The sequence below is a fragment of the Onychomys torridus genome, chromosome 7 (assembly GCF_903995425.1).
Source record: "Onychomys torridus chromosome 7, mOncTor1.1, whole genome shotgun sequence".
Lineage (NCBI taxonomy): Eukaryota > Metazoa > Chordata > Mammalia > Rodentia > Cricetidae > Onychomys > Onychomys torridus.
The window spans coordinates 95,507,084-95,525,430 of record NC_050449.1 but is presented as its reverse complement, the minus strand read 5'-3'; the positions used below and the strand labels follow the sequence as shown (position 1 = coordinate 95,525,430).

The following is an 18,347-nucleotide window of genomic DNA, read 5'->3' as shown; positions in this document are numbered from 1 at the left end:
ACTTCACCCATGGTCATAGGAGGTTATGGTCAGCCTCATGGTCAGCCTCAAGTCTACTTGCATCCTGAGTGGGGAGTCAATGTCAAGATTAAGAGGCAATTTCACTTTTATGTGTTGGAGAAATAGGCTTTGTGAACAAAGGGAGGGGAGGAGGCTAAAGGCAGGTGACCAAGAACTCATCACACTCTTGAACATACATGTCCAGAGGGTTCACACGGTACCATGGTAACGCAGAGATAACCATGGTAACAAAGAAGTTGTGTGCTAAGTGAGAGGATAGGGTGGGTACCATATCAACACCTTTGTACTCACCCCCATTCTGCAACTACCAGAATCCAAATGGGTTAAGGCAGTTCCCTGGAAAGGCAGCCATCTGCCACACCCTCTACCCTCATAGATGGTCTCTGTGAAAGTGCCCATGTGTGTGGAGATGGGGACAGCCATGACATTTCAAGTGTCCTTAATGCCACTTCACAAAATCTCCAGTAGGACTTGTCACATGTCTTTGAAGAGAGTGGACATGGTGACCCTTTAAATTCTTCATCCTCTTTCCTTTTCTCATCCTTGCAGATAACCAGTCTTGTACCTGGAGGTCACACACACACCTGTAAACCCACCAGGAGGGAGGCTGAGGCAGGAGAATTTCTAGTTTGAGGCAAACTTAGACTCAGACTTAGACAGTGTCTCAATCAATAAATGAATGAATAAACAGATAAGCATCTCTCCTTATAAGTTTTTTTTTATTAAAATACTGTCATACCCAGTGGAATGCAGCAGCAATCCTGGTACAGGGTGCCGTAACAAAACAGCCATGTTTACACTTTAAATATTCATGATAACTTAAACACACAGACACACGTCATGGTCTTTGGCAGAAAAAACGTTCACAGCAACAAAAAAATACTTTAAAAGAAATACCAAATATTAATCCAAAATATATTAAGTTGTTTTTTTCTTTCACAATATTTTTTTGCCTTTTTTCCCTCCTTTTTTTTTTTTTTTTTTTTTTAACTTTTACCTCTGTAAACAATGCACATGAACCAGATGTATTTTTCAGCTTTACATGGGGGTAGGGAAATTTAAAAAAATATGCAATTGCCCAGCAAATGCAAATGTTTAAAAAGGAAACTCAGAGAACCATGGGAATGAAACAACAAACAGAACTTGAAAACAGTGAAGGAAAAACAAACAAAACAACCAAAGATTCAAGGAGAAAACACACAAAAAGCTCTGAAATCCACCAATCGCTTTTTGAGCCGAGTGGGGGTTACTTTAAGACCAAAGTCAAAGTCACTGCTGCTGGCGGGCTGCCGTGTGGGGTCTTCACCCAATTCCCAGTAGTTGGCCCTGCTTCAGGGCTGGGGCACCAGAAACTTGAGGAGCCAGCCTCGTGGGTGCCGTTCTGTGATGGGGCACCACAGTGAGGACTTTTGTCTTTTAAGCTCACTGATCAGTTTTCAAGAGCATAGCTTCCTCTCCCAGTCCCTGCTGGTGGGAACGAACACATTTACAACAACAACTTCTCCAGTTTCTTCAAAGAGAACCTGGGGCTGGGCATGACAGATGTCCATATGTGGCGGCTCATTGCATCTGGCTCAGTCTATAACCAAACGGACAGGGTGTCCCAGGGACAGGAGCTGTGGAGCTGTTCAGAAAGGCTGGTGACAAGAGTCCCATGGGCATGGAACACAGGGGTTTAAAATGGAGGAAAGGCAACCAATATCAAATTCCATGGCCAAGAACTGGAGGCGGAGGAACCCATCAGATGTCTCAAGAACCATGGCAGCAGGGGCAGGCAGTACAGCCTTGGAAGGAGAATCTGAACCACACGCTTAGTCTTCTGTTCCCAGGAAGGAGAATTATATACAAAACACACTGTTCTGCACGCCTCTCAAAGGGCCTCTATCCCACTCCAAGCGAGAGGCATGTATGTTGGTGGCTCCCCAAAGACCCACATTCCTATCAGTCCCCCCAAAGAGTCGAGTCTTAGCGATCTGAAGAAGGCAGTGAGGGATTGAAGAGCAGATGGAGTTGGCTGAGGCCATGCTTGACCACAGAACACCATGGCTGGCTTGTTATCCCAGCAGACCACCGGCTCAGTGCCCAGCCATCCTTGGGAATCAGAATCCACTCCCCTTTCCCTTCATGCCTGAATACAAAGGGGCAGGACGGAGGGGGCTCAGCTCCTTTCTGCTCCAGCAACAGACCTTGGGCAGCAGGGGAAACCTGGCTCTTTCTTCCTCACGGGCATGGGAGGAATATGGGCCAAACAGTCTTCTGGGGGTGCAGACTTTTCTAGGTCCCTTGAAGTGCTCCTCTCTGAGCTTCATGCATCGCACCGTCAATGGTTGGGGAGAGTGAGTGAGGTTCAGCACTTGAAGACCGCTGGAATGCCAGGGGGAGGCCAGGAGTCAGGATCCCCCAAGGCACCACCTCTTCCCTTCAGATCAGTATCTCCACCATGTCTGACAGGTCCTGGACTCTGGTTGCAGCTACAGAGTCTGGAGAAAGACAAGAAGACAACAGGCCTACACTGTGAGTATTATTGTTCTTTTCGGCTCCCAACACATTTTAAAGACAGGACCTTTCTTCTGAATCCTTCCTTCTCCTAAGCTGCTCCAGGCCTCAGGTTACTCTTAATTTGGTCAACTAAGCACAACGCTGTGCTCCCTCCCCTCAGCTGGGGCCTAGACTGCTGAGGAAGTATGCCTGTGTTTAGACTCTGAACTGGCTAGAGTGATCAGTGGAGGGGTGCCCCCAGGGTTAGAAACAGGCTCTAGCATTCTTGTCATGCCTGTGGTTTTCTGAGATCACGAGGCACACACAGGCAGCTATGCTGGGGTGAATGTGAAATCAGAGTAGGAAGAGAAAAGGCCTCTTCTCAAGTTCCTCTTTTCTGGGCTCTCCCAATAGCTTCCCAATCCAAGATCACCATCAGGACCACTTGCCAAGCTCCATCATCGTAGATATGTAGACCAGCAGGAGGATATGTGAGAAAAACTCCAGAGGAGGTACAATGCCTTCTGATGGGGTACTTTCCTTTGAACTACAGGTCTGCCTCCCATTGATTGAGGGTTTCATGCCTCCAACAACAACCCTTATTTACACTGTGGGGCTTCCCATGGTGGATGAGTTTGGGGAAAATGTGTGTTCCAGCTCACAGCCCCCATCTAACACATAGGCCAGGGGAAGCAGGGTGCTTACCCAGAGAGGGTGTCCTGTGGCTACTGCTACACCCTAGGAGGCTCTCGGGTTCTGAGGCTAAGCAGGCAGAGGTGCTATCTGCAGGGCTATCAGTCTGGGTGCTCCCATCTCTGCTCCCATGTTTCGTGTGGGTGGGGAGAGGAGCTGTGGCTGGGGGCTCCTCTGCTGGTACACGGTCTGTAGAAAAGAAAGGAGGTTGATGGATACAGCCTGATGCAGGAGACAAGGTCCCCGATGAAGGACATCTTAAACAAACTCGGTGGACTGAGCTGCTCTTAATTTGCAAGATGTCTAATAAAATGAAAGGCTCCCTTTTTGAAATGGGAGTAAGTGGGGTCAAGTTAGGCATCATTGCTTTGTACCCCTTCTTTGTAGCTGAAATCTAGGACTTTCTTAGTATTGGCTTAGGAACAGTAAGTAGAAACTTGCCTACATCTATCTGCAAGCAGCTGAAGGCCCTCATCTACTTTATACTAGGAGGACCCTTGTGGGTTTCAGGGTCATGGGAGGCAACGGTTAAGCTAGGTCCCCTAGACAAGGGGTCAGGAAGCCCTGGTTTCAGTAGGCATGTATTCTGAGAGTCTGGTTTCAAAAGTTCCTATTCCTCTCCACCCACTGCAAGCCTCTTCATACCTACTGTCAGCCGGGCAGGTGCATCAGTTTGCCGCTCACTGGATGAGAGCCCTTGCCAGCTCTGAATCCCCACTGCAGCTGCGAAGATGGATGGCACCGATTTGGCAGGCCGCAGGGTGCCCTGGGTAGCCTTGCCAGGGTCTTTCCTGGAGCGCTGCTGAAGGACCTTGATCACTGCATCCTTCTCTAGGATCTGGGCATGGAGCACCTTCAACCTGTAGGAGAGGCCACACTGTCAGTCCCACGGACTCAGCCCCTTCCTTCTACCCACCTCTTGTCAGAAGGAAACTCAGGCATCCCTCCCTAAAGCAGGTAGGACCTCTTGCCCTTGTGAGGTGCACTGCATAATGTTATTAATATTCTGCCATTGATGTTCTCTGAGTCCACCTGAGTTAGGTGCAAGAGTTAGGTCCTAGGGTTAAAAGCAGGCATGAGGACCCATAGTAGCCAGACCTTAGATGGTACCCACCCACCTCCAGCCTGAGCACAGGAGGGATTCATTCAGGGAAACAAGTGTTTATAATTTCTGGAATGCCAAACATACTGAACTGCTGAGGGTGGAGCCCTTTGTCCCAGTCCAGGGGCAAAGGATTGGGCAGAGACTGGCCACTACCATCCCCTCCCCACCCCTCCAGATGTCCCTGCCTGACCCTATAGTACCTGCTCTCCATCTCTTGGTGCCTGTGGTTGCCTGCCAGCAGGCCCTCATTGAAACTGCTGCTGGGCGAGGGCTGGGGGGAGTGTCTGATGAGAGTGGAATCCCGCTGTGCAGCGGCAGTGGCAGCGGCATCCATGGCAAATTGCCTCATGGCCCGTTCCTCCAGGTACTTCTGTTCCCACTTGGTCATGTCAGCCTCGAGAGCCAGGATCTGTTCCTCCTTCTCCCTCAGTTGTTCTGACAGTCGAAGGGCACTGAGCTCAGTAGACCCACCATGGATGCCACCACTACCAGGGAGGGTGCCTGCCTGTCTCTGCAGAGCAAAGCATAGCATGGTCAAGGGTTAAGGCTGGGGTGTGTGGGGCTTTGGTCCTCACGCTTTCAGGAAGACCTTGCTAACCCACGCATACCTTCTTCAGTCATTTGCAGTGCGCCTCCACATCCTCCCCCTGCCTGCTTCCACCCGGAGACACAGGGGTCACAAAGGTCCTCACATTTCCTCCCAATTTATGGTAGCCAGGGACATAAGGGCACACATATAACCAGAAAACCAATTGTCTGAAGTGGGAGTGGGAACATGAGTGATAATCACATTGCGACAACTAAGATTTGGTCCCCCTACTTCTATGACAGGGTAAGGTTGGGCGTGGGGACACAACTCTATCTGGTTTGTAAAATAACGAGAAATGTTTATGTCCAAATAAATACATAGCAAGCTCAGACTCGGGGCTCAGACATCTACTTCCTATCTTGGGAAGATAGGGGAGAGTGGCCTAGTCTTCTGCATGAACATTATTCATGACTACTATCTGGTACCGAGGTAACAGTGTCTGATACTGCCAAGGTAAGACTCATCAAGTCCTCCAAACCCGAACACAGACCACATGGCAGAGCCTTTGCGATACAAGATGGCTGAGCGGCCAAGGGGGACATGGAGCAATCATCTTTCCCAGGAGACAGAGACTAGAGATCAGGGATTCCTTGGATTCTGCCCAGCTCTGCCAGCTGCACAGGCCTCACCTGCTGGGCACGAAGGGCTTTGAGTTCCTGCTCCAGGCGCGTGCGCAGACGCAGCTCCAGCTGCTCCCGTTTCTCACAGGCAGCCTGCAACTGTCCCAGTGCCTGCTGCAGCCGCTCCACTTTCTCCACGTAGGCCTGCTTCTTGCGTAGCTCCTCTTCAGCCCGGGCAGCACGGCTTTGTGCGTTGCCCAGAGCCTGCTCCAGCAGTTCAGCACGTCGCCGCTGGTCCTCGATGGCACCACGCAGCAGCGCCATCTCACGCTCCAGCTTCTCCTGTTCCTGCTGCTGCTCATAGCCTTCGGGGGAGAAATTGAGGAGGAGTGATCAGTGACGGTGGCCACACTGACTCACTACTGGGCTCTGTACTGACGACCACCGCTCACCCTCTTGACACTCCTGGGAGATGTCTATTACATTTCAGTGAGATGCAGGTTTAAAGTAAATGGCAGAGCCTGACTGTGACCCTTGCTGTGACAACTAAGATAAATGGCCTCTCAGCTGGGACACTGCTCAAACTGAGCCAGGCATGGCCATTGCCAAAACATATTCACAGTTTTCCTTAAGCTTCACGATGATTAGAGACTGGTCAGGCAGGAACTGAGCCAACCTTTTATAGACTAGGGTACTATAACAAGGTCATTGTTCAAGCAGGAAGAAGCGGGCAGGCACTTTTCATATCTTATCCAACTCAATCTCCCAGGTAGGATTTGTGTGGCTCTTGACTTATAGGGGAAGAAACACAGGAACCAAACGGCTGACTGAGAAGCTCCAGCTCTCTGGCTGTGCATGTAGTTCTTGTCCCTAAGTGTCTGCTCTGGAGTGCAGCCTGCAGCCTGGAGCCTGTCCTGTTCAGTACTCCCGTCTTTACATGGTCTGGGGACTTACATGTAGGCAGATGGGTTCCTAACGGCATTCAAACCTTGCAGAACAATGACAAGGATGCTAGTCCAAAGACTGTATCCAAGATTCCAGCTATCCCTGACTACCTAGCTAACTGCTTAGAGGAGCTCTGCTCAGAGAACCTCTCTGTCTCACTGGGTCAAGGCCAGAACACAAGGCTTCCCTAAATGATGTTCTAGGCCTACAACCGACCTCAAAGCACTTGCCCTTTGGGAGTCTCAGGCTGGTCAACCAAGAGTGGCTGCCTATTTCTCTGGAGAGTGGGTAAGGGATGGGGTTATGGATCAAACTTTATCAGTGGGGTTTTTCTGCTCTAGTGGATTTTTCTACATTTCCAAAACAGTATGTAACAAGGCTACTGAGTATTGAAATGTGGCTGAAAAGACAGTAGGAACTTGACTGTCATTAACTTGACTCTTTGGGCTACGTGTGGCTAGGATACTGCCCCAGGTATGCAGAGACATCCCTCCTTTGCTTCCTAGGACAGCGTGGCAGGGGCAACCAGGCCACCTCCTGAAGGCTGCGGCCAGCCTGGCTGGCCCCATTCTTTGGTATAGAAGAAGGCGAGGCTATTCAATGACGCTTTAATGAAGCTGCTCATATTTTGCCTGCCCAACAACCGGTGTATGAGGTGGAGGGCGGAAACCAGGTTTGGACTCAGAAACGGCATCTCTCCCATGTGGGTTCAGAGCCCTACAGACTAATGACTGAAAAATGCCCAGACATCAGCCCCTAGCACTATTAGGAGGTAGTGCCCTATATACTGCCCTATCTCACAGCCCAGGTGACACCTGTCCCAAGTGGACAGGGCCAGTCCTCAGGCCTGAAGGGAAAAGCCAGTGTGTGTGTGTGTGTGTGTGTGTGTGTGTGTGTGTGTGTGTGTGTGTGTACACGTACCCTCGAGAAAAAAAGTCACCCTCAGCTGCTGAGGTTTTTCTTAGCTCCTGGGGCTGTGGATTCACTTTTTTGCTTCCGGAAGCCTTACTGTACAATCTTAAGATACCGTGGTAGCGGGTGGAAGGTTAAGTCTGCTTAGCAGGCTCCCCACATTCAGGAACCAGTCACTCTTTGTGTCTCCCAAAGCCAGGCTGGGCGCCGCCGGGGCCGAAGGGCGCCGCTGTCAGGCGCTTATGGGAGGGGAACGGAGGGGGACCGGCCGGGAGCGGAACAGCCCAGAGGCTCTGGAATGCCAGGCATCCAGGTCACCCGCGGCTGAGAGATTAATGGCTCCAGCAAGAAGCCAAGAACAGCCTGGCGCTCGCTCGCTCCCCGGGGAGCGGAAACGCCTCCCGGCTGCTTCTGCCCCCCTCCCCCTCTGCAGGCTTCCAGAAACCCTCCCTAAGACTTCCTTTCTTTGCCAGAGCCTGGGCCCCAAAGCCGCCCTTCCCACTAGAACACCCCCAGTCTCCCTTCCCCTGGTAGTCAGTCCTCGGCAGACTCCCAAGGGCAGCCCCTAGGCGACATCTCCTTCCTCCTCACCTCCGTTCCAGAGACCTTTAGCTACAGTCACCCCATTTGGAAAGGTAGTAGTGGATAGCCCAGGTCTTGCCCAATCTGAGCCCGTTTCCTGCCAAAGGCTGATTAGCAAGCACTCGAAGGCTCTAAGCCCTTGAAGCAAGAAGCGGGCATTGCCAGAAATTGTCTTCCCCTCTCCTGAGGCCCCTTAACAAAGCGCTCTCATAAATTTCCTTTCTAAAATCTGTCTTACCCACAAGCCTGCCTGATACGTCCTTCACTACAGCCCTGCTTCTGCGTTCCCACAGATCTTCCCAGACCACCAGGGGCTGCCTAATCACCAATCTCCAGGATCAAGAACACCCCACCCACCCACCCCCCTTGAACCTGTGGGAACCTGCTCCTGCCTTAAGCTTATCTCACCTCCCTGCCATTTTCTGGGCGAGTTCCCACCCTCTGCCCAACACTGGCCCAGTGCTTAGCTCAAATCCACTAATGAAGAAGGAATGAATGGATTAGTCTATAGAGCCTCCAGGATGCCTGGGCCTCCCTGCTTACAGAGAAGCCTGAGTGCTTCCTATAGACTTGTAGCTGTGGACTAAGCCCATTTGTGTCTCCCAGGACCCTCCACCAGTTCTACCCTGCTTTCCAGCTTCTTCTATCCTCAGCCTTTCTGTTGCCTGGCATGCCTAGGAAACTCCGGAAGACCCCCCATTGTCTTCTATTTAACTACTGCCAGGGCTGTCCTGGCCTCCCTGCAGGTGGGACCAATGAGACACTGAGGGTCAGTACTGTGTGTGTGGCTCAGCCAGTCACTGCTCCCTAGTCCTTTCATCTTTGGAAACCGCTCTTTCCCACAGCAGCCATTCAGTAAATCTGGTCCTGGAGTGCTCCTCTGCAAGGAAGTGGGTTTACATCTCAAGGGGAATGGAATGTGGTCACAGTGGTCTCACTGCCTGTATGTCCAGCAAGGTTTCTTTAACAGGTCCCCAACTCACTCTGAGCAAGCAGCTTGGCTACCATGTCCTGACTGCCCGCCTGGGCCTCCTGTGTCTTGCTGGCCAGGTGGCGGTTTGCAGATTCCAGTCTCTCTGTTTCAAATAAAGAGGAGAGATGTTTTAGTATCAAGGGTTGTTGCCAGCCTGGGGGTTTACCCTGGGGTTCTAACAGTTGCATCCTCCAAACTGGGGATAGGCTTACATGGAAGTCCCAGCTCAGATCAGGGCCCAATGATGGGCACTCATGGGGCCTCTGCAGCACAGAACAGAGGGAATCTGAATTCCCCCCCAAACCCTCAGATGTCTTCCCAGCTCCCCAACCCAGGAGCCTAGTTCTCACGTCTAAGATCGCGGTTGAAGTCCTGCAACCGTCTCATCTCACTGTCCATCTTGTTTCTCATAGTCTTCTCCAGGGCCTCACGCTTGGAAGAGGTCCTCATCAGGCTCTCATGGGCCTCAGAGAGCCGCTGAATTTCATTTTCCAGCTGTCAAAGACAGACAATGGAATGAATGACAGGAAGGGTCCCAGGGAGTGAATGAGGCCAGTGGTCTAGTGACATAACCAGAGGGCTGCAGGTAGGACAGACTGCTGGGACAGACAGCTGTTCCTAAGGACTGGGTGCTGCCTAGACCCAGGGCTAGATGCTCTTCAAGGGGGCTACCTCCAGCCTGCCCCAGGCCCAATGTTTCTAAGAAGCATTTCGTTTCTGCTTCCGTCTGATAATCAGAGTGCAAAGAACCGGGGATGAGCACATTCTAGATGGTTCAGCCGATCTAAAACACTGTAGACAGACAGTACTGGAAGGCCTGAGGCTATGGCTAAAGCTGAACCTTAGTATACAACTGGCCAGGCTTCACCAAGGAAGGGGGGGTGTGCCAGACCCCAGCCTGAGCCGCCCCTGACCAGAGCATGTGGCTGCCCCTCCCCCTTGGAAGCCACAGGTCTTACACGTGCTCCTAGCTGGCTTGCTATGCCAACACGGTGCTTTTTCTTTTTTTCCTGAGAGGAGGGGCTTTCTCTTTGGCCAGGGCTGGCCTGGAACAGACTGGCTGTTGTGTAGATGCACAAAGGGCTCTCTGTGGGAGGTGTCCACAGGAGGGGTTGTGCAGGGCGAGGGTGCAAGTGTGCAGAGAGCTAGTGAATGAGTTCTTTCTAACCACCACTGGCCAGCAACTGCTCATGCACCAGGGCAAACCACTCGGCTGTTCCTCAGCTGTCTGGAGTGAGCTTGGAGTGTTTGCGGGGCAGAGGGTTGGGGGGTGGGGGGATGTAGGACAGAATTTGGTGCAAGAGGCAGCCTGATAGGCTTTCCTGTTCCTCTGCCTCCCCCCCCCCCATCCACCCGAGGCCCTAAGAGTCTGTACCTTCTCTATGCGGCTGGCCTTCTCTACAGTGCTCTCCAGCTCCCTCTGCAATCTCTCATTGTCTCTCTGCAGCCTGGCATTCTCTCTCAGCACAGTCTCCATCTGGGCCAGGTGGGCACCGCCCGAGGTGGCCTGCGAACTTGCTGGTCCCTCCACTGCAGGTGGACTGAAGGAGCTTGCGGGACCATGGCTTAGAGCAGCTGGATGAAGGGGTGGGGAGTGCTCCTGGGGCTGCTGCAGGTACTGGTACTGCTGCTGTTGGAGGAACACGGGCGGGACCTGGGCCTGGAGGATCCTGGAAAAGAAGAGGCAAAGCTCAGAGACCGACTCACACATACACACCCTGGCTATCACTAGTGCCAGTGACTGAACTCACCAGTGTTTGGCAGCCACCAGTAAGGAGGGCCTATGTCACATGGTGTCTGCCTGAGACTCAAAAGGGTCAGAGAGCAAGACCGGTATGGGGTAGGATGTGGGGTGGCATAGTATCCAGATGCTTGTCCTGTTCACAGCTGCCCCACTGTGGCTAAGGCCTTAGGGATCAGCCCAATCAACCCTGGGCACCCTAGGCATGTACAGCTTAAATAAAGTACCTTTAAAAATGTACCCTTAACCTTCCCAATGTGATACAAGATTCTTTGGGGATGGAACCAACACAACTTTCCAAGCCTAGTGGCTGGATTCTGGTCAAGTCAGCTAAAGCAGCTCACTTGAGTTCTCCTCCTTGTTTCAGGGTCCTGCTACCCCCAGCTACGAAATTCTTTTCCAAGAACCCAGCTAAGATTAGAGCAGGGAAGCAGGTGCGGAGCCTGAGCTCAGCCTGACAAATAGGGACAGATTTCAGCCCCAGCTGCTAGGCCTTCAGCAAATGAATGCCTTGGCTGCTCAGCATCATGCCACCTTTGTTAAATCACAAGGGTCTCTGGCCACAAAAGGTGAGGCCAAACAGAGTGGCTGCCAGACAACAGGTACCCACAACAGTTTAGCCCCTGTCTCTGCTAGCGGACACTTCAGAACAAGGGGCCACCTCTGGATTAGCTCATCAGCAGAGCTCAGGCCAGTGTTGTATGGGCCCCTGGCATAGGTGTAACATATCCTTAGGCTGTATGTCAAGAGAAGGACAAAGAGTGAGGTATGGGGAGTCAGAGAGCCTTTCTGGGGCCATGGGACTCCAAGTATCACGACTGCCTCGGTGTACTAAGAATTTTCTGAATCCTAGAAGACTCCTCCGAGTTGGATTTTACTTCCGGGTCTATCACACACTTCCTTCCCCATCCCCAGGCCTCCAGTTCTTTATTCCTCATCTGGTCAGCCGAGGAAAAGCCTGCATGTGCTTTTTCCTACTATTACCTCCAGGGAGAACAGGTTAGAGGCTGTCTAAACTCTCCCTTGTTGCTAAGTGTGGTCACTCTCAGGGTAGCCTCAGAAAATTGTCATTCTCCAACCCCCCTCCCATCCCCCGCCAGGCCAGGCAGACACAACTGGCATTCTTGGAGAATGATTTAGCTCCAAGTAAGAATGGTGACTCCTTTCCTTCCACGCTTGCTCTCCCTGCTCCTGGGTCTGCCATTTCCCACTCCCCCTTCCCCATCTTTTTGTTCTCTGCAAACAGCCACTTCCTTGCCTGGGTATTATCTTTTCCTGGCAGGGTTCAATAGGGCTGGTCCAAAAGAAGAAATTCTTCCTGAACTGCCCTGAGAAGGGAGATAAGATGGGTGTCTGGGGGTGTGGAGGCCAAATAAACCCACGAGGCTCCATCCCCTGGCTCCTCCGGGCCAGGGCTACCACTCTTTTCCAGAGTAAAGGGAAACACTTGGTGAGGGAGATCGAGGGACTAAATGAAGAGTCAGCAGGTCTGAAGTGAGCCAGACTTTGACCTTGAACCCAGAAGCTCTGCAAATTCTTGGATCCCCCTGGTAAGGCTTCCTGGAAACCCACTTCCCCCCACCCTCAAGGGGGATGCAGCCACGGTGCCTATTTCCAAGGAAAAGGTGAAGGGCTTCATGAGGCGTGCCTTCAGTCCCAGCACTCGGTCTGTCTACACAGTGAGCTCCAGGGCAGCCAGGGCTGCACAGAGAAACCCTGTCTGTCTCAAAAAACCAATTTTTTAAAAAAGTGAAGGGTCAGTTCAGATGACTAAGGTAACCCCTGGTTTCTAGGAACCCACACTCCTTCAGTGATCTAGCTTCCTGCTTGCACTCACTGGGCTCCCAGCTCCCACCCTGGCTCTAGTGACCCATTCTCTCAGGCTGGTATTGTGATGTGCCTCTCTTTTAAGAGTCTATTATATCCCACCCCCAACACACACACCAAGACTTCACAGTCAAGCTAAGTCACTATCTTGATCCAACAGCAACCTGAGACTCCACCCCCCCCCCCCCCCCCCGCAAAAAAAAAGGCTCACCTAGGCCCAAAATCCTAATGACAAGTGCAAGGGAAAAACGTAGTAAGTAATTAGCTGGTAGCCAAGGCAGCTGTGACAGAGGTGCCCACCTAGTTCTTCCAGCCTCACTAGCAATACCTCCCAATGACACAGCACAACAGAAAAAGTCCTTTTTTCCCTTTAAAAACCTTCAGGAAGTCCCACCTTTGGCCTACTTAACTTATGAGCAGTTTGGCAGGGATTCCCATTGTCTTTTGTTAGTTCTTTCTAAAAATTCTCACCTTTAAACCCCATTCACCTCCCCTGGGAGCCCTCCTTTCTTGAATGCTATAGACAAGGCTATCTATATTTTGAGTTAAAGCAATGGTGTCAGTTTCTTTTTGTTTTAGACAGTCTTGCTATGTAGCCCAGGCTGGCGGTCAGCTTGGGCTCCTCTTACCTCACCTAAGTGTGTTATTATGACTGGCAGCTAATTTCCTAAGTAAAATCAGTTAGGTAAGTCCCCCTATCTTCCAGCCCTCGGCTCCTCTCAAGACAGGACAGTAGATCAAGAGCAGACTGCCCCAGGAGCTGGTGTGGGTGCAGTGGGGTTGGGATCATGCCACCTGGGATCCAAGGTATATGACCTTGGGGTTCTCCTGGGACACCGGACTAGAGGAAATCCAGGGTAGGGTAGTCACCTGACTTCCGCGTGCTGGAAGTGTGGGCTGCTTCGAGGACGGTATCTTGGGTCAGTGACGGCCACAGTCTCATGAGCCAGTCCAGCGTGTGGGTACTGAGGTGGGGGCCCACGGGGCTCTGGGCCCTCAGCTGGCGGTCCTCGGGGTTGGGGACCCTGCTGGCTCCGGGCCAGCTGAGGGAAGCTGTGTGAAGAGCTCATGTGGCTGGGGACCCGAGCACCATTTCTTTCCAGGGACAACTGCAGAAGTCGTTCACTCAAGGAGCGTACATGGCCATGCCTCAGTTCCCGCAGAGCCTCATCCTGGCGTCGGCTGCCTCCCGATGCTCCTCTAGGATCTCGGTCCCCAACATGGGGCCGGGGTCCCGCCTGCTGCGCTGCGTAGTACTGGGAGTGAGCTTTGGCCTCCTCATAGGTGGGCAGCTCTTCTCCCTTGCTGGGCTGTGGACACAGCCGGTAGAGCCTGTTCTCTGCCAGGTGGGTTTCTCCACCTTGATGCTCCTGGCCCTGGGGCTCCTGCCTGGTGGCCTGCTGCAGCACCTGACTATCCTCAGGAGGTCCAATCTCCAGGGAGGCCTGCGGGCTCCCTGTGCCCCCAGCGCCAGCCCCACCCCTCAGGGCCTGTTGCTGGATGGCCAGCAGTGTGCGAGTCTCCGTCAGGTTGCCGTAGCGCAGCTGCTCCTGGATGAGGCGGTGCAGGACTGTCCCTGAGGAGTCTTCCAGTGTCCTCATGCTTCTCTGGCTTGCACACACCTGCCTAGACAATGGCCAGCAGGCACCTGGTCCTAGAGCACCTAAGAGACAGAAATAATAGCAATCAATGGAAGCACATAGGAGGAGTTAGGGTAGGTAGGTGGTTTTGCATGGGCCCAGATGCGAGTGCCAATGTGGCTGGCTATCTATTAAGTTTGTCCATTGAAAACAATACAGTGTGCCTCTTGGAGAGGCCGAGCGCCTGATGTTATAATCCTTGGCAAATGTTTATCATTGACATTTACAGAGACTTAACTAATCCCATAGAAATACAATAGAAAGCCATAAGGTTATCTACTAGGGACCACGGTCCCCTGCAGTCAGCTGCTACACCAAACAATCTCACTAGTGACTCTAGGACTAATTTCCATCAAATTCAACCACTTAGCAGTCTAGACCCCAGTTCACTGGCAGATGGTAAAGAATGAATGTAGCCCGTAGAAATTAGCTCTAAGCAAATGACTCCCATGACCCTTCAGAACGAAGATGCTTGAGCCTCAGGTAGCTCACCACCCTCCACCCGCTTCTCTTCCTGGAAGCAGACAGTCCTTGGAAGACAGACCCTGGGCTCAGCTTCTTCAAAGGCTGCCTATAAAAATAAATCGGAGTCTCCTTGTCACAGATGACCTGAGCAGTCATTCTGCATGGTGAGCAGGCAGGAGAAGCTACGTGTCAAGTGGCAAACGCGGCTAAAGAAAGGTAACAATAGGACAATGGTTTTGTGAGGAGGCAGAGTGCGCTTGCAGTAATGCCAGCCGGCGAAACATCCTCGGTTTTATGATCATCCGCCTCTCTTGGGACGCACATCTGCTACTTAGAAAAGCCCCGACGGTCCCTCTGCATCTCTGCTGACATTAGAAACAAATGATGGGGTAATGAGGTGGGGGGGAAGACGAAGGGGAGGATGGGGAAACCTGCCTCCTTTCTGTGCCACAATGTGCCCCGCCTCAGTTTGGGAATGGTATGTTGGCAGAGCTGAGGGAAGGAAATGAGTCCCTAGGACACCTATGCACTCATTCTTCCTAGCACCCAATCCTTTCCCCCACTGCATCCTACAATGTGTAAGACTTTAGGAGTCCGCTCGCACGTAGCTTCTTCTTGGTGGCATTTCCTAAGTTAATGACTGTCTAGGCTGACTCCCGCTAAGGAGGATACCGGAGCGGCTACTAGGAATGCATTGCCTTCGCGATAGATTCCAGGCGCGCCAGCATGAGCCATGCTCCCGGAGCACGGAACATTCCCGAGGCCTTTCATAGCACAAAGGTCCCAATCTAATACCCTTGATACACAACCTTTCAAGTATCTATAGTTGAGCCATTACTAAAAACCAGCTTCCTTACCCGGGCGTTGCACCTAGGCTGCTCTGGCGCTCTGCACTCTGAAAACCGCCTTCCTAAGCAAACACGCGTTTCTGGCCTTGGCCTGGGCTCCCTCCAGCAAAAGGAACCAAAACTTAAGTCAGCCAGGCCAGGGCTCCCGCTCGACTCGGGGCGGACCACTAGCCCGGATGGCTGCCGGAGTGCCCCGGGCAAGTATAACCCGCAACCGCGAGAGGTCTTTTAGCATCGCGGGTCCGCCTCTCTCCCTAGACCTCTTTGTTTTCCAAATACTCCAGCGTTGACGTCACCGGGCTGGACAGCAGGCTGCATTCTTTCTAAGTGAGAGCCAGTTCGTGGCTCCGGAGAGGATTTTCCAAGGAAGACAAAGAGGAATTCTTGAGCTAGCTGAGGGTAAAAGCCACCTGTATCCCCAATCTAGACAAAGCAGCTACCTGGATCTTGCATTTGGCAAGATATGCCTACAGCCGTTTTCCACTTGCCCAGTCGCGAGACTCATACCCCCGAACACCGATCCTCTGTCCCTCCTCCAGCCCTAGTGGATCGGAGTCCTGTAGTCTCCCCCTCAAAAAAGCGCACACCGCGGGGCTCCCGGGCTAGATAGACGCCCAAGACCGATCCTCCAAAGGGTGCACGGTCTCCCCTTCCCGCTCCCTGAGAGGCTCATCCACTCCAGCTCCGATGGCCAGAAAAGGCCGGGCTGATCGCGGTGTCGGGGTGCCGCTGGGGAGCGTCCCCGTCGGCCTTGGGTGCTGCCCAGAAAGCCCGGCACCTTTCTTACCGCTGCGGCCCGCGGCTGCCGGCGCACGCAGACCGGGTTTGGCGTAGGTAGGCTCGGCAACTGAGGTGCGCACTCGCCAGTGTCGCCGACGTTCTGGCTGCTAGCGCCCCAGCGCGCAGCCCCTGGGTCAGCCCGCGCTGGAGGCGGCTGCTATGCCAGGAATGTGAGAGTTTCAGGTTCCCCCTCGGGATCAAAGCGAACCACAAATAACCTCTCAGCGCGCCGCCCTCCTCCGCCCTCCGCCTCCTCCCGCTCCCCGTCCGGGCCCCCGCCTTCCTCCCGGGAGGCGGCGCTGCGGCTGGCCGCTGGGCTGGCCTCAGCCTTGTCCCCTCGCCACCCTGGGCTCTGGCGGCTGTGCTGCGTTTCCTGCCCCCCCCCCCCCCGCCTTACTGTCCTAGCTGTTGAGGGGTGTCATAACCAACTCGGCCCAAGATCGCCCCACCACTGTCGGCGCCCGGTTCTCACCCGTCATCCCTACATGCACCGAAGGACGACTTTCCGGGATATGCCCCGCACGCCCGGCTAGTGGCTGCGGGAGGGGTCTTTGACGTTTTGGAGATGGCGGGAGGACTGTGAGGCAGTCCACATCCGCCCAGCTTTGAGCGTGCTGCAGGCGAACAGATGCTTCGGCTTGCAGCTGCCCCGCCTCTTTCCTAACCCTATTTCACCCCCCAGCGGCAAACTTTGCATTGCACTTTTATTGTTTACAAACACCTTCCACAACTCTTTTAGAGCCGGCCTCTACAGGAAGTGTGAATCTGGGTTGAAAATCTGGTGGATTTTGACCCACTACCCAAACGAACCACCCTCCAACTAACTCCGCTCAGCTTTAAGCCGAGCACGCGGCGGGTCACCACTGTGCTTCCCTCGGCTGTCCTATTCCAGTCACCCTCCAACGGTGTTCTTCGACCGTCTTTGTAATAAGTAGGAAACCAAGGCTCAGAGAGTTTAAGCAGTTTACCTAGGGTCACAGAGAGAGTAACTGATGAAGCCAAGTCTCTTTTCGTGGTCACCAGAATCCGGGCTCCCTAACCGAACAGGGCAGACCCATAGAGTCTCTGCTTCCACCAACCTGTCCCCAATTCCATGATCTTTTCCACTTCTCCTATACCCAGGCAACCCTCTTTTCTGTCCGCTTCGCTGGCTCCTGCTGTTCTGCGTGTTCTGTCTTCTCTGTCTTTTGGGTCCTTCTTCTACCTCCCCAAGAGACCCCTTCTTAAGCAAGCTGCTCTGATTCCCTTCCTCCTCTCTTTGGTAAGAGCTCCAAGTGGCATTCATTCCTCAGACCCATCCACTTAGAGTCAGGGCTGATTTCCGTTGCTGGTTGGCCTGGTCCTCTCTTTCCCTCAACACAGAGAGGACCAGGGACAAGAAACTTTTCAAGCTCAATAGCCAGAGATGTGGCAATTTTTTTCATAAAGCTCCCCTTTGAAAGTGGGGGGTCCTAAGTAGTTAACAGCCCTTGCTGCTTTTGCAGAGACTGTACCTTTGGTTCCTAGAACCCACCTGGTAATTTATAACCATCCAGTTCCAGGGGATCTGCCACTCTCTTCTGAACTATGCTGGTACCAGGCATCCACGTGGTGATCACACATTCATGCAAGCAAAACATTCATACATATATAAAATAAAATAAATAAAAATCTAAACCCCCAAAATGTGTATATGTTTTGCTTAAAATTCAGACATTGCATTTCAGATTTTGACTGTGTCTGAGCCAAAAGAGAAAGAGACAAGTGTGCCAAGGTAAATGTGCTAAAGGTATACCGTTCAAAGAGAAGCTGTGGCAGGCACACCATTGTCCCCCTAGCTGCAGTAGGTGAGTGTCTTATGACAGAGACAAAAGAAGAGGTTCCCAGGTGTCCTCTGGACGGCATTCTTGGAAACCCTTGGTGGAGACACTTATAAGAGTAGGTACAGGCACATAGGCTGTGAGTGACAGAATCAGCGGAAAGGCCATATGGCACAGTCTTGTGGATCACTGGTGCTTAGAGAAGCATCTAACAGGATGTTTGACAAGCAAGCATTCCTGAGATAGTTGGAGAAGGGGCCCAGTTTAAGGCAGTTAGAGTCAAGAGGAATATTTTGGGGTGGGCCGGCCTGCTCCAGACCAAGGCAAGCCTCATGTCAGCTTGTGTCTGTAGCCCAGAGGGACAGAGTGGGGAGAGGGATTCTCAAATG

General features: G+C 52.6%; 1 protein-coding gene across 3 annotated transcripts; it reads right to left on the bottom strand.

Moving 5' to 3' along the window:
* Positions 1 to 721: 721 nt before the first annotated feature.
* Amotl2 (angiomotin like 2) lies at positions 722 to 16,764 on the bottom strand. Of its 3 annotated transcripts, none has more exons than XM_036193468.1 (10): positions 16,167 to 16,387; positions 13,297 to 14,089; positions 10,234 to 10,528; positions 9,209 to 9,353; positions 8,869 to 8,961; positions 5,516 to 5,811; positions 4,498 to 4,808; positions 3,838 to 4,052; positions 3,205 to 3,381; positions 722 to 2,501 (listed from the first exon to the last, which is right to left on the bottom strand). In XM_036193468.1, exons 2-10 carry the CDS (start codon positions 14,025 to 14,027, stop codon positions 2,443 to 2,445), a joined length of 2,322 nt encoding a protein of 773 aa, XP_036049361.1. In that variant the 5' UTR covers positions 14,028 to 14,089; positions 16,167 to 16,387; the 3' UTR covers positions 722 to 2,442. The 3 variants fall into 3 exon arrangements, with proteins under 3 accessions (XP_036049361.1, XP_036049359.1, XP_036049362.1); XM_036193466.1 differs by lacking the exon at positions 16,167 to 16,387 and adding an exon at positions 16,632 to 16,764 and having other exon boundaries at positions 1,012 to 2,501; XM_036193469.1 differs by lacking the exon at positions 16,167 to 16,387 and adding an exon at positions 15,389 to 15,612 and having other exon boundaries at positions 1,012 to 2,501.
* Positions 16,765 to 18,347: the final 1,583 nt, after the last annotated feature.

Bases quoted from the DNA above. Each gene is read 5' to 3' on its own strand.
- Amotl2 (XM_036193466.1), bottom strand. The intron at 8,962-9,208 runs GTGAGAACTAGG...TATTTGAAACAG, and splicing joins CTTCAACCGCGATCTTAGAC to AGAGACTGGAATCTGCAAAC. The intron at 3,382-3,837 runs GTATGAAGAGGC...TCTTTTCTACAG, and splicing joins ACCTGCCCGGCTGACAGTAG to ACCGTGTACCAGCAGAGGAG.